The sequence below is a fragment of the Acromyrmex echinatior genome, chromosome 11 (assembly GCF_024713525.1).
Source record: "Acromyrmex echinatior isolate Ae372 chromosome 11, ASM2471352v2, whole genome shotgun sequence".
Taxonomy (NCBI): domain Eukaryota; kingdom Metazoa; phylum Arthropoda; class Insecta; order Hymenoptera; family Formicidae; genus Acromyrmex; species Acromyrmex echinatior.
This window is the reverse complement of record NC_141862.1, coordinates 10,269,329-10,282,731: the sequence shown is the minus strand read 5'-3', so window position 1 is coordinate 10,282,731 and position 13,403 is coordinate 10,269,329. Positions and strand designations below refer to the sequence as shown.

General features: G+C 34.5%; 1 protein-coding gene across 27 annotated transcripts in view; it reads left to right on the top strand.

Moving 5' to 3' along the window:
• Nucleotides 1-13,403, top strand: part of unc-13 (protein unc13 homolog) — a 100,166-nt gene that overhangs the window by 58,952 nt on the left and 27,811 nt on the right. For 25 of the 27 annotated variants that reach the window (XM_087411415.1, XM_087411411.1, XM_087411414.1 and 22 more), the window contains 3 exons: nucleotides 4,388-4,462; nucleotides 7,308-7,527; nucleotides 10,042-10,162. In XM_087411415.1, the coding sequence (XP_087267541.1) occupies nucleotides 4,388-4,462; nucleotides 7,308-7,527; nucleotides 10,042-10,162 (416 nt within the window). Of the gene's footprint in view, nucleotides 1-4,387; nucleotides 4,463-7,307; nucleotides 7,528-10,041; nucleotides 10,163-13,051; nucleotides 13,159-13,403 lie in introns of all 27 variants that reach the window. The other 2 variants (XM_011060196.2, XM_011060193.2) reach the window with 1 other exon arrangement.

The window sequence follows — 13,403 nt, the reverse complement described above, 5'->3', positions numbered from 1 at the left end:
ATGATTATGTTCACCAGTTTGGTAAGAACATTTCTGCCGCAAAATTTAAATTCGCAATTCGCTGATGCGATTCGTACTCGAGCGGTGCCTTTATATCTTCGATCGGTCGAAAATACTAGAAAACTCATCGATTTGAAATTCGGATAAGTTGTCGATATATTCGCGACCATTTATCTCGCTGGCCATACATAAACAACGTGCAGAATAAAGACAAATAGTCGCGAACTCTCTTAAATAAATCATCCTCCGCGATTGCGTATTTTAATCGATAAATCGATAAAAATAGCCAATCGAGTTTTATTTACAAAAGAAAAAAAAGAAGTGTAAAACAATGACACTGAGTTGTTTATAAAGGTGTAGAGATATTCTGCACACCAGGTTCATCTTGATTATATACACGATAATGACGCACGTGCTCGAAACGATAATAAAAATGTCTTGTCTACGTCATGGATGCCATTGTAAGCTAAAAGCTCGCGTGTGTGCAACTAGTGCGTGATGTTTTAAAATGAAATTCTTAAGTAGTTTATCGATCGCGCTCCAGAGAAAAGCCTAGTGAGGATAAGTGTGTCGCGGAAAACGTGATTTAATTTAATACTACGAAAGTAAAACGGTGGCAGTAAAATGTAATTTTCAGAACAAAATAATGGAAAATTGAATTTTCTAATTAACCCGAAAATGTATTTAACGCGTCCCATTTTGAAAATTGTAGATTTGAGATCACTTAAGAACCTTAATTACATTTTCCAACGGATTTTATATTTGATTCAGTGTTGAAAAAGAACCGATCTATCTTTCCTTTTAAAATATAGCATTGCACTCCAATTCCAAATATAGATATCCTTCATCATCTTTAGATCCCGTAATCCGATGTCTGTCTTCCTGTATGTTTGTCTCCTTGTTTAATGTTAACATATATAATTGTTGTGCATATCTTATATAACCCTAGAATCTCCCAAAGTCTCGCGACGTGAAATATATTTACATGTGGTATCGTGATATGGAAAAAAATTGTCGAGGCAGTCCGTAAAAAGCGCGAAAAGATTACTGGGTTATAACCGCAGAAATGTTCGCGTTATTCGTCGGAAAAATTGCAATAACAGTGACGAATCATCGCTTATATATCAATGTCGAACTAACGAAATTGACTGACCACGTGTAAAAGGCGATTATCGCTCAGTAATTTCGATCGTTTAAATTCACCACGGAGATATAAATTTCTAAAACGCAAATTATCAAAAATTGATTTTCAACAAAAGAGGATAATTCTGTTTTTCATGTTTTTGTATCACACAATTATTTCTTCGTGATGAATCAGTCCTAATTAACGTCCGTTAATTAATCGTCTTTGTGCCTCTCTTATGTCTAACTTTTAAAACATCTATATCTATATCATAATTTAACTAAAAAAAAATGCAAGTGACTACATGTACTAATCGGCATATAATGCTATTTTCTTTGTTTGTTCTCTGTGGCGCCCGTTGTTGTATCCACCTGAACACCTGAAAAAAACAAAACCACTCACTGAAAAAAACCTCTCAAAAAATCTCAAAAACTCTACCTCCAGGTCTTGAAGGTACTAATTAAATGCCTCCTTAGCCAAGTCAATAAAAGCTTGCTCGTTTGCATGTGAATTTTTAATTCTCATTCTCACTGTCTATGCTATTATCTTTTTTTTTTTTATTTACGTCCTTCGTTTGTTCTACGCGTGATTTACATTTCTCTCTCAGTTATTTGCTCTCGATTGATTTATTTCTAATTCGTTATGTTTTTTTTTTCTGTTGATTACTTGCTATAAGGGGATGTGTATGCTTCTCTCGCTGCGAATCGTTGAAAGTTGCGCTCTTCTCGATGGAATAGAGTCAGCGGTGTAGAAACTTCTTCATTACATCTCTAATTTAATTTATGATTCAGTTACATGTGTATCTGCTCGTTAGCAAATAGATACCGAAGTAATTTTATTATCTGCGGAACATGCAATTTCTATCTCCCATGTATGAAATATCGAATGTGAGAAAATAATATATCAAATATCTAGCCACTCGTTAAATTGAACACGATTATAGTCGGAGAGACAAGAGTTTGCACTTCAACGAAACGCATTGTTATACGCTTTTTCGATACGCTTATTCGTAACTTTGTGTTCCGCATGCGAATGTTTTTACAGTTACTTCGATTAAAAATTATGCAAAAACCGATTCAACGATTCGAAAGAATCTTTCTAAAATAATTATCTATTTCGCGTGCATTCAAACTTAATCAATGTGATCATCCAGTAGTTTTCCAAGCTGTCGATAAAAACGATGGTCCCATTAGATTTTATTCTGTCACAGTAATGTAACGGTAATGTCCCTCACCTGTATACGAAAAATCGTTCACTGTACCAGCATCGATATTGCATGAACGTCTTGATAGTTGTAGATGTAATAACATGTATTAAGAGAAGTTATAAAAATATCATACGAGTCGTAAGTAGATGTTTCGATCAAAGAAAATTTTGAAGACAATGTGTTTTAGTGAAAGCTTTCTTTGATTCCCTAATACTATTTTTCTCATCTCACTCCTTCGCTTCTATCTCTTGACGAAAGGAAACCGGGAAAAACGAAGCGAAGGAGATGACTCGATAACATCGTTAAGAAAAATGATATTGCGCGAGATTCTCACAAGAGACAGAATTAAATTGCCTTGGTGCCCCTCTTCCCGTGCTGCGTCGCAGTATCCCTCGTCTGATCAGAGGACGCATTAGAAAAACAACGTCACAACGGCATACGTGGATTATAGCCGATAAAAGTGATATTAGCATGTACAGAATAAGCGCTTAATCGTCAGGCTTAAACAATAGCGCACGCACGGTTCGCGGGGCTCCGTGTATAATATCTTAATTAAAATCTATGCTAACCACAAATTCTATCGCGCACCATACCTACCAAAAACACCCATAAGCTAATTAGATTAGATTTTCTTTCCGTAGAGATTCACCTAAGTTCTATCTCTTTCACTCTTTGTCTCTCTCTCTCTCTCTCTCTTTCTCTCTTTCTCTCTCTCTTTTACTCTTCTCTATCATCATTATTCTATCAACTAATTTACATATCTCCTGACGTTTCCGCTCCATTCGCTTCTTGGTTCTTGCCCTTTACTGTCTTTTCTTACTATCGCTCTCTTCGTTCTAATTTCAATATTAGATTCATATATATGCGTTCCCAATCGCACATGCAAATCTACACCGCACTTGAAACAGTACCTACTCGGTCTTATTAAGCAGAGGTCCAGCCTTTGATTAGCCTCCAGTACAATTTCCGCCATGGTTTTCGACGAACATATAATCCAGATTTTATTGAGTTGGATCTCACTGCCGGTCTTAATATTTGCAACCTTGTTTGTTAACCACTACATTAATTTTCTCTATGCACGCGACTATGCGCAAAGATAATCGGACAGATATTATATTAATCCGCAACGTTTGCACGAATAAATATCTTGCACCTGCTCCGACATTCGTCATAAAATATGTTCAAACGGCGCGGTCGGTAAATATTCGTTGAATTTGCGAATTCTATTTCAGAAACGTGTATGTAATATGTAAAAATGTTAAAGATCGCAATTACATAAGACTATTGAGATTAAATATAAAATATAGAATATAGAATAGCATTTTCTGTAACATTTTTCGAAACATTTCTAAGCGTTCGCTGTATATATATATATATATATATATATATATATATATATATATATATATATATATATTATATATAACTCACACTTATACTCGCTTCATAAAACTTGTAAATAAAAGTTTAACTTTATCGATATTTCACTTGGCATGTAATATCACCGCTTATACATCACAAGATTTTTACGTCACAAGATTTCCCTTCGGCTTTCAATTTGTTTCTATCTCGCAAGTTTTTTATTATATTATTACGACAGATGCAGTTTAATCTCGATGTGAAGTTGTTTTTTTGGAAATGTATATACTCACGTTTGATTGATTAATATTAAGAATTTCAAAATATGTATATCTTATCACTTTTGAATAGTTCTCGTTATTTGAGAAGTCAGTGTCACTCACCTTTATTTTAACTCGTAAACAGTTTTGATCTCGATGTCGATAAATATCTGTAAATAATATTTTTCAAAGACTTCTTCGTGTTTTCATATTCGTTTACATACGTTTCTTCACGTCTCTCGATTTATTTGATCAATTTTATGCTTTCCTTTGATTTTTTTCTCGCTCTCCTCTTTCTCTATCTCTTTCTTTTTTTTCTTTCTTCCTTACAGTTTCTCAGTCCCAGGATTATCATTTATTATGCGATAGAGAGACTGGAAGGGTATTATTATCAGATTCATTATTATCAGATGTACATTAATTCCTATCTTTTCTCAGACCATGGCAGCGACGAAGAGGAACGCTGGTCTCACATCCGCCGTACCTCGAGCGACGCTGAACGACGAGGAGCTGGTAAGGACTTATCCTTTAGTCATATATACTTCACTCTAACCACTTCATGTCACCAGTTAATAAACCAAAGAAACATGCTTACCCTGTAAGAGGAGGGTTGGCTATAATCGCGTCGTCATCCCGCTGACGTTTAAGGAATCTTTACAACGACTAAGCTCTTTTTCAATGACATTTTTTAAAGTTATCATTGCATGGACGATGCAATTTATTATATTAATTAGTGTCACATAAATCACAGCGAAGCTTAATTACTTTCTTTCTACGTGTTGTACTTCATTTGGAAACTCCCGCGTAACGAATGAGGGATGAGAGAAAAGTTTTAAAAGCGAAAGGACGTTTACTTTCTAATTGCGAGGTAGAGATAATATAGCAAGAAGTAATATCAGAAGAAATAGGGAAAACGGATGTCAGAGAGAAATTAGATCGTATATCATTTAATTTTAAGTTTCAATTCCGGTAAGAGACCGGTGCCCAAAACTTAACTTAACCACTGGGTTTTCTTTTCTTTTCATACGAAACGTGCTGCATTTTATCCTCATTTCCACGCTATTTTCTTTCACGTAAGTGTGTTCTAGCCAGTTTCAGTTCTGAATCTCCTTATTTCTATTTACTCCTCTCCTTACATTGTATTATTCGGAAGTAACACGTAGCGACTTAGTGTAAAATATATTAGCGGCTAGGATATCGTGATACGCATTATGTATTAAAGAAATACATGCATTAGATGAAAAAATAGTGATTGAATCATATATATATATATATATATATAATCATATATATACAGGATGTTCATAGATGAGTCTACATAATCTATATAAGGGTAGAATCACGACGGGAGATACCGTATCAGAGAGAAATAGCTATAGACTAGTGCTAGGAGTTTCCGATTTCCGTGACGTTGGATGTTCCTCGTGTATCGAATACCAGGGTGTCCTTTCCAGATCGCTTTGACACACATGCAATATTCGATAACGAGATATCGATACCTTTCTCAAATATGTGATTTACTAAGACAACCTGGAGAAACGTTACGAGTGTAATAAATTAATACTGGTTGAAATTTGCATAATTTGTTAGCCTTAGACGTAAGATTTAGATTCGCAGAGTGCTCTTGCTAATAATGCTAAAATATTCGACTGGAAAAATTCTTTCGACATTTCCGATCATCTGAAGAATATCGAGGTAATGTATTGAAAGGTAACTCAACCAGTATCTTATATTCTTACGTTGAAATGAAGATATACGGATTTTGAAAAATTCATGCACCGAGGAACATCTCGAGTTCACACGTTAGTACCATAGTACTTAACGGATCGATGCTTTTACACCTTCGTCCTTTCGCTAGGTAGTCTAAAGATATCGCCAGAAAAGTCTAAGGATATATATACATGTATATAGAAAAAATATCATTTGTTAATCTTCCCTAAAACTTTTTCACGTACTACAGATATTACTTTTCAAGAAAAAAAGAAATATTTTTTTTTTTTTAAACGAAAAACAAGGTGGAGCGCGAAAATTCTAGATGTCCAATATGAAATGTGATGATCTCCTTAGGATCGAGGAGCTCGCGTACGCTCGTAAAGCTCTCATAGGTAATCCTATCTCACATGAAAAAAAGATCCAGAAGAGAAAGAAAACCGATAGGAGAGATGTTCTCGAAAATCTAAAGCCGAATAATGAGAGTTATTTTGTTTTCGAAAGTCACGAGCAAGTAGGAATGTAAAACAGTTTCTAGCTTATCCAATTCGCTTTTATTGGAACCATAGCAGGCTTTCCTTTGTGAAACCTATGTCTGCATATGGTTTGCGTGCACATAATTATGTAACTAGAACCCATAAAGGCACTTCAGTTAATAACTGAATCCATGATAGAGTTTTTGCGAGAAAGATCGGAATGGACAAAATGCTAATCCTTCGGTATTCCATTTATAATTTAAAAATTTTACATTGAAGGAAATGTATCTTAAATCGATAAGAATAACGCGAAGCACAAGTAATAAATTAAAAGAGTTGCTTTCTTAAAAAGTCATGTGATAAAGCTGTTTCATTTCTTCAATCAAAAATAACCTCGATAATATAATATCTGATACAATTTTATTACACAATTGCTCGATCGATAGTTCATACGCGAGTAATAGAATATTTTATATTACGTTAATGGAAATTCATCTGTCATTTCATCATATGCTGTAAACGTTGAGAATTCAAAGTACATCTTTCCTATTTGCAATAAACAGAATGTTCGTAAAACAATATCTGAAATTTAATAAACGATGTAAATACATTTCGTATTTTACATCGGTTATTAAATTTCAGTTTGGAATGGAAAGAATGATTTTTCTAAAATATCTAAAAATTTAGCTAAATACAAATTTTGAATATAATATTTGAATACAATAATTTTAAATTTAAATAATTAAACTATTTTAATTAATATTTTAAAATAATTTTGAATTAGCAAAACAATTATGTAGGTCACTTGAGCATAATGGGAAATGCTACAAAGTTCGCATTCAATTAGCTTGTGCATCCTACATAATTATTTTGATAGTCTAACAAAATTATTTTCAGACCTGTATCTACCTAACCTTTTAGCAAAATCATTCGTTTCGTATTATAATTGAAAATTTTGACATATCAGAAGGCATCGACTACCAAAGGATTAGTAATTTATGATAATATCCCACGAACCATTTAAATCCCTCAAAAGTTACAACTATTGCGAGCGAAGAAGAAAAGTTGAAGTAGAAAAACAAATGTTTACAAAACGCCCATCTATCTCTTACCTTTCCCTTTTACTTTCTTAATATAACGGCGATGCAAATCGCATAACGAAACACCCACAGAAGATGCACGTGTACAAGAAAACTCTGCAAGCGATGATCTATCCCATATCATCAACCACTCCTCACAATTTTGTCACCTGGACGGCCACATCACCGACGTACTGCTACGAATGCGAGGGTCTTCTCTGGGGCATCGCTCGACAAGGAGTCCGATGTATGGAGTGCGGTGTCAAGTGTCACGAAAAGTGCAAGGATCTTTTGAACGCCGATTGTTTGCAGAGTGAGTAACGTCAATCTATATTTCAATTTTCAAGCGCAATTTCCGTAATATTAAATATATTTATCAAGAGTATGTATTGATTTTATTTCGGTTAACTGAAAAAGAATTTACTAAATTTTAATAAATATTTGTTTGAATAATACTAACTAAATATTTACTAAATGTAAACTTATAATAAATTTATTTGATACAAAAACTATTAATTTAAGTATCATTTCTTTTATTGGTGAATATTTTTTTTTGCTGTAAGTAAACGTTTAATTGCTATTATTCAAACAAATATTTATTACAATTTAGTAAATTTTTTTCAATCACGTCATTAAAATTAACATTAAAATTAACTTTTTAAATAAAATTTATAAATTGTCATCTTTATTAATGAATTTATTAATGAATTTAAAGCTATTGTATAAATGTATGTCGGACGCCCCGAGGTCACATATACATAACTTTTCCTTTTTCAGGCACGTAATTAAAAACCTTGAATTTATTTATTAATTGGACAGTAATAAAATCAATTGTCCCTCGACGAGACAATAAGAATTAAATGAAATTGAGAAAAGTTTCGCAATTAAACAAAGTGTAACTGATAATTCTGAATGACAGATATACATCTAAATTACTATTTCTGTCTTTGCTCTCGCTACACTTACGCGAATTAATTATTAATTTGCTCTACAAGACCTCCGTTCGTTGCTTCTGCCAGTTACAGTGCTATTTCCATCGTCGGCCGATGTCTTGTCAATAAACGGATATTACTCTCGTATTTCATACAAAATCGATTTGTGACGGAATAATCGAAAGATTATTGATAAACGAGCGATTGTTAAATCGCGCAATTGAATTTCGCACGGATTGAGTGTCTCGCGGAAAAATCAATTTTATTAGGCGCAATACGTTCGTGTGCCACTTCGCATTTTGGCTTGATAAAAGTATCCGCAATGACGTGACAGATTTTATAAACCAATCTCCAATGTCCGGAAATCGGGAAGTAATGACACTTTTAACGTCGGCCCGTCTATCAGACTTTCAATTTGATTCCGGTGATCTTCGCATTCTCTATAGGTGTCCTTTTCGTCTGGATACTATTCGCTATCGATTCGTGCTAGCACTCCCAGACTAATGATTCCCAACCTCTTCCCCTCTGCTCTGACTCTGTCCTCGATAAAGTTTCTTTCCTTGATCGGACAGTCCACGATTAATTTACAGTCTCTCCGCCTCCGACTCGCCGCACGACAGTTTGCCTCGTAATTCCGTTCTCAATTAATTCTCCCTCATCCACCGCTATCCGTTGTAATTTCAATGTACCGGGTGTTTCGTGTTACGTCCCTTCCTATCGCTTATTTTTTTCAGATTTCCCTTTCCTTCTCTATATCCCTATACGATTGTACATCAAGGATTTCCGGTAATAATTAAAATAGTCGATAATTCAAGAAAGTTGTTTCGACGTATACCTTGATGTAAAATTCGAAACGTGTCTGACACCGCGTATTAGATTGCATACGAAATGTTTCGCTACCACGATATCGTTCTTGCATCTAACGTGTCTGATGTCCGATTATATATAATCAAAATTGACGCGTCTATTGTGTAACGCGCAGAATACATGATCATCTATCACGATCTATACGCGATATGCTATATTTTCCAATTTATATATAATTTTGTGAAACGCAATACCGCCAATGGTATTATTAATGTAGTATTTAGATGATACCAAAAAAGCTGGTATATTACTCAATCACTGCCCGTGATACGAATCATGATTTTCACGATGTAGAATTCTATCTCGAAAAAAAAATCGCATATTTTTTTGTGAACGTTTTATCAGCTAATGCATTGAAAAACAGTGCGGTATCTGTGCCGAGAATTGTGTAATAAATCTTCTTTGCGTGTAAAACACGCTTCTCTAATCTTTTTTTTTTACTGGAGATAAAAGCGTTTTATCGACATTGAGAAGATTGAGAATTAATGTATGAATCAATCGAATTCGAGCATAAATTTTAGTAATACATCTTTAATGATCCAACTAAATAACCATACAAATTTCGAATATATAAATGCTTGATAATTAATTCCAAAATGTAATCTTGTTACGGACTCTCAGTACTCAAAAAACCAATGATGTTTGATAGAACGAATGAAAGTACAGCGTGATAATTGGTATGCAAAGTAATCAAGTAAAATTTCTTTTTACTCCTTTAATCCATACATCTGAAATACATTCAAAAATCCATAGAACGTTTTGACTCTCTTTAGAGTCCTCTTCAGCTAATACATAAATTAATAAAACTCCCCTGATTGTCAGATGTGAGTTACCATCAAATTTACAGATTTGATGTTGTAAAAATCTTAACAATCAAAGAATACGTCATAAGTTTTGGATCACAACAATTTTTAATAATTAGATGTGGTCTTAATGTATATTAATGCTCCTGGCCATTCTTATATATAATGTGCTGACAACATACTTGATAATATATTATTTCATATATTATTCCATCCATTTTATAGGGGCGGCTGAAAAGAGCTCAAAGCATGGCGCTGAGGATAAGGCGAATACTATAATCACGGCAATGAAGGAGAGAATGAAGCAAAGGGAACAAGAGAAACCGGAGATCTTTGAACTTATTCGGTGAGTATCCGCTTACTGCGCTCTTGCTTCTTTTTCTTTTCTTCTTTTCTTCGCAGCAGAAGTGAAATCCAACGAAAACCGTACTGTAAATTAATAACAGTTTGGTTCGAGGAGAAATAGCGTCGATCGATGTATCGATGCGATTTAACGATTTTTCATCTGCCACCACTGCTCGCTATTTTTGAATCAGCAGATTCGCGGTCAGTCTCACTGGGCGCGTTCGTTGCGCATTGTATAAAAATCTCATAAAGAAAATAATTCAATGTCGCCTGTGATTGCTGCAATGGCGTACTTTTTTCTTTCAACTGTGGATAAAAAGCCATGAATTAATTAATTGACGTAACAACCCGTTTGAATTCCTTTTTCCATTCTACTCGGTCTCTGCTTTGGGGATTGTAAATGGTCCCGTGGATAAATCGCCACAGCGAACCAGATCTATTGTATTTCACAAACTCAAACATAGGAAATCGTTAAAGGCCGTATAAACATCGTTTGGACGAATATTAATGCGTCACTACACACCCTCAGGAATAGCGTATTGTGTGAATGTTCGTGAGTAATGCCTTACAATAAACGCGGCAAACACGATTCGCGTTTCAGACTTTGAAGTTATCTTCGTGTTATCTTGGAGAATTTGTGTGATTTTACATCGCACTGGGTATTTCGTTACTGCAGACATACCATCGATAGTCTTTCTATTCAAAACTTACGACAGATATATAATCGGTAGTCTTAGTAAAAGTGCCAAAAAAAAAAAACACATTTTTAGATAATTTATAAATTTATATATATTAATAATTTATACATTTGTATAATTTTTATATAAAATGAGAGACAAAAGTAAAAGTGGCAAAGGAAAATTAAGTAACACTGCAACGATTTTAGTGTAATAATTCATTTTAGCATTCAGTTATAATAATTTCCGCAATATTATCGATTTAACGGGGAAGGTAAAACCTTCATTCAGTAAATGTGTTATTGTTATGTAATCAAATAAGCTGTCAAAATTAAATAATCTCACAAATTAATATTGTCCAATCAATATAATCAGCACTGACACAAACTACTACGTGCATGCATATTATTATTCTAGTTCAAACTCTGAATTATAATGCCTGGGAGATCGCGAAACAAAAATCTTTTGAGCGTTATTTGAAATTCGACTATAACTCGATAATCGCTGCTAATTAAATATTAAATATATTTATTTAAATAAATTCTGTTTTGTTCATGCGAAAATATAACGAGATCACACGTCGAGTAATTGTTTTCAGACATCAAAACCGACCTATTTGTGGTAAATGATAAATGGATAACACACGCGGCTTAGATACGTCAGCATTATTACAATAACCGTCTAATCGCATTTGCGCACCTTGCGTCAATCCGTCGCATATCTGCCATAATTAATTAAGCGTCGAGCTATTCGAGATATCTCCGTTACCCGCGCCGCATTTCAATCTTATTACCGAGTATTGGCTTGTTATCGTGACGATTATAAACATCGACGACGCGACATAGAGTATGGTTTCGTAAAAGCCTCGGTAGGCTAATGAAAATCAACGTTAATTAATATCGCTCGCGCGATCTGCATTTCAAGAGAGCCATGTAAATGCCAATAAATCGGTCAATATTTGTACAATTAGTTATGTAATTAGCATATTAGCATATAGAATCTTTTTTAGATATGTAATCTCAAATTACATTTATATAATTTATAATTAACTGTGAAATAGTTGTTTCAGGAGAGAATATCATGTTTTCGAATTATTTTTAATCAATTCAACGCAAACACGATGATAAATGTAGCGAACATTATAAACTTATTAGTAAAACGCAAATTAATCAATGCTCATTAATACTAACAGATATTTTTCTCATTTCGGTCGAGCATTAGTAAACATTAGTAATTTAACTTATCACGATAATTAGCACGAGCGAAATTAGTGCGGAACAGCTGCAGCGATCGTTATTACGTGCCAGGAAAAGCACTAGGTCTGGTCGCTTCCGCAAGAAATACTGCAACGCAGAATGTTATGCCCGCAACGGTTATATTTATTACTGAAAATTAATTTAATATCCTAGGCGATAATAATTAGTTGTCAATTAAAACTGCTTGTACCCAGCGGCAATAGACTGGAATTAATCCGTAATTAAATGAAACGCTTAGATCAATATGGCGATGCAGTGGCGACAGTGGTGGGCGAAGAAAATCGTAGGGAAGAATTAACAAAATTAAAGCGGAATTTTCACCGTCACAGGCCCGATTTCGTCTTCTCTGAGGAATATAATCACGAACGAGCAATTCATCGTTCTCGTTAGCGAGTTGATCGATGAGCAGTCGTTTTAATTAGAAAACTGTTTTGTTCGGCACGCGTATTAAAAATTTTCATTACCAAAACGCCCGTTTACTGCTGTTTTTCTTTTATTCGGAATATCGGAAAAATTTAACGAAAAACAGAGCCGTCTGAGCAAACTGCTAGTCCTACAAAGAGAATTCTCAAGTAATCACGTAGCGATTTGCTGCTGATAATAATCCTGTAACGTGTTCTGTTTCACGGAATATTGACTGAAAAGTGTAAAAGCGAGCATAGTTTTCCCAACTGAAAAAGGATGACCACATTCATGTGCCGGTTGAAATTTCATTCAGTGTTATCGCAAATATTTGTTTTTTTTTTTTTTAATTTTTTATTTAAATTCCTTCATTTAAATTCCTACAGACTAATAATATTTCGCGAAACGAAATAATCTTTCCTTGAGAATTCGCGGTAAAAAGAACTATTTTAGATAAAGATAATTTCGAAACAATGATATATTTCACAACGAGATAAATAGACGAGATCGTGGCCGTTGGCACAGCTTATGAAAGAGAGTCTCGTCGGAGTTTAGGTCAGTCTTCGGGGTCGACGAAAAGGCACACTTGGGTCACATGATGGCGGTGGAGCAGTCGGTTTTGGACGGTACCAGCAAATGGTCGGCGAAGATCGCTATTACAGGTTTGTGGCCAGCTCGTGCTCAGCGATTCCTAAACTGGTCTTGTGCACTTTCCGTATCCCACGCGACGAGCGTGTCATCAATATGGTGTCCGTCCCGATACATGATACATATGTGTGCTGCGTATGCCTATATATTTTGATCTGTATATACAGTGCGAGTCACCGTTGTCTCCATATTATTATGTCTGTTATACATAATGCGTGTACGCACAAGATTTACTTTGATTACTTCTTCTTGTTATTAT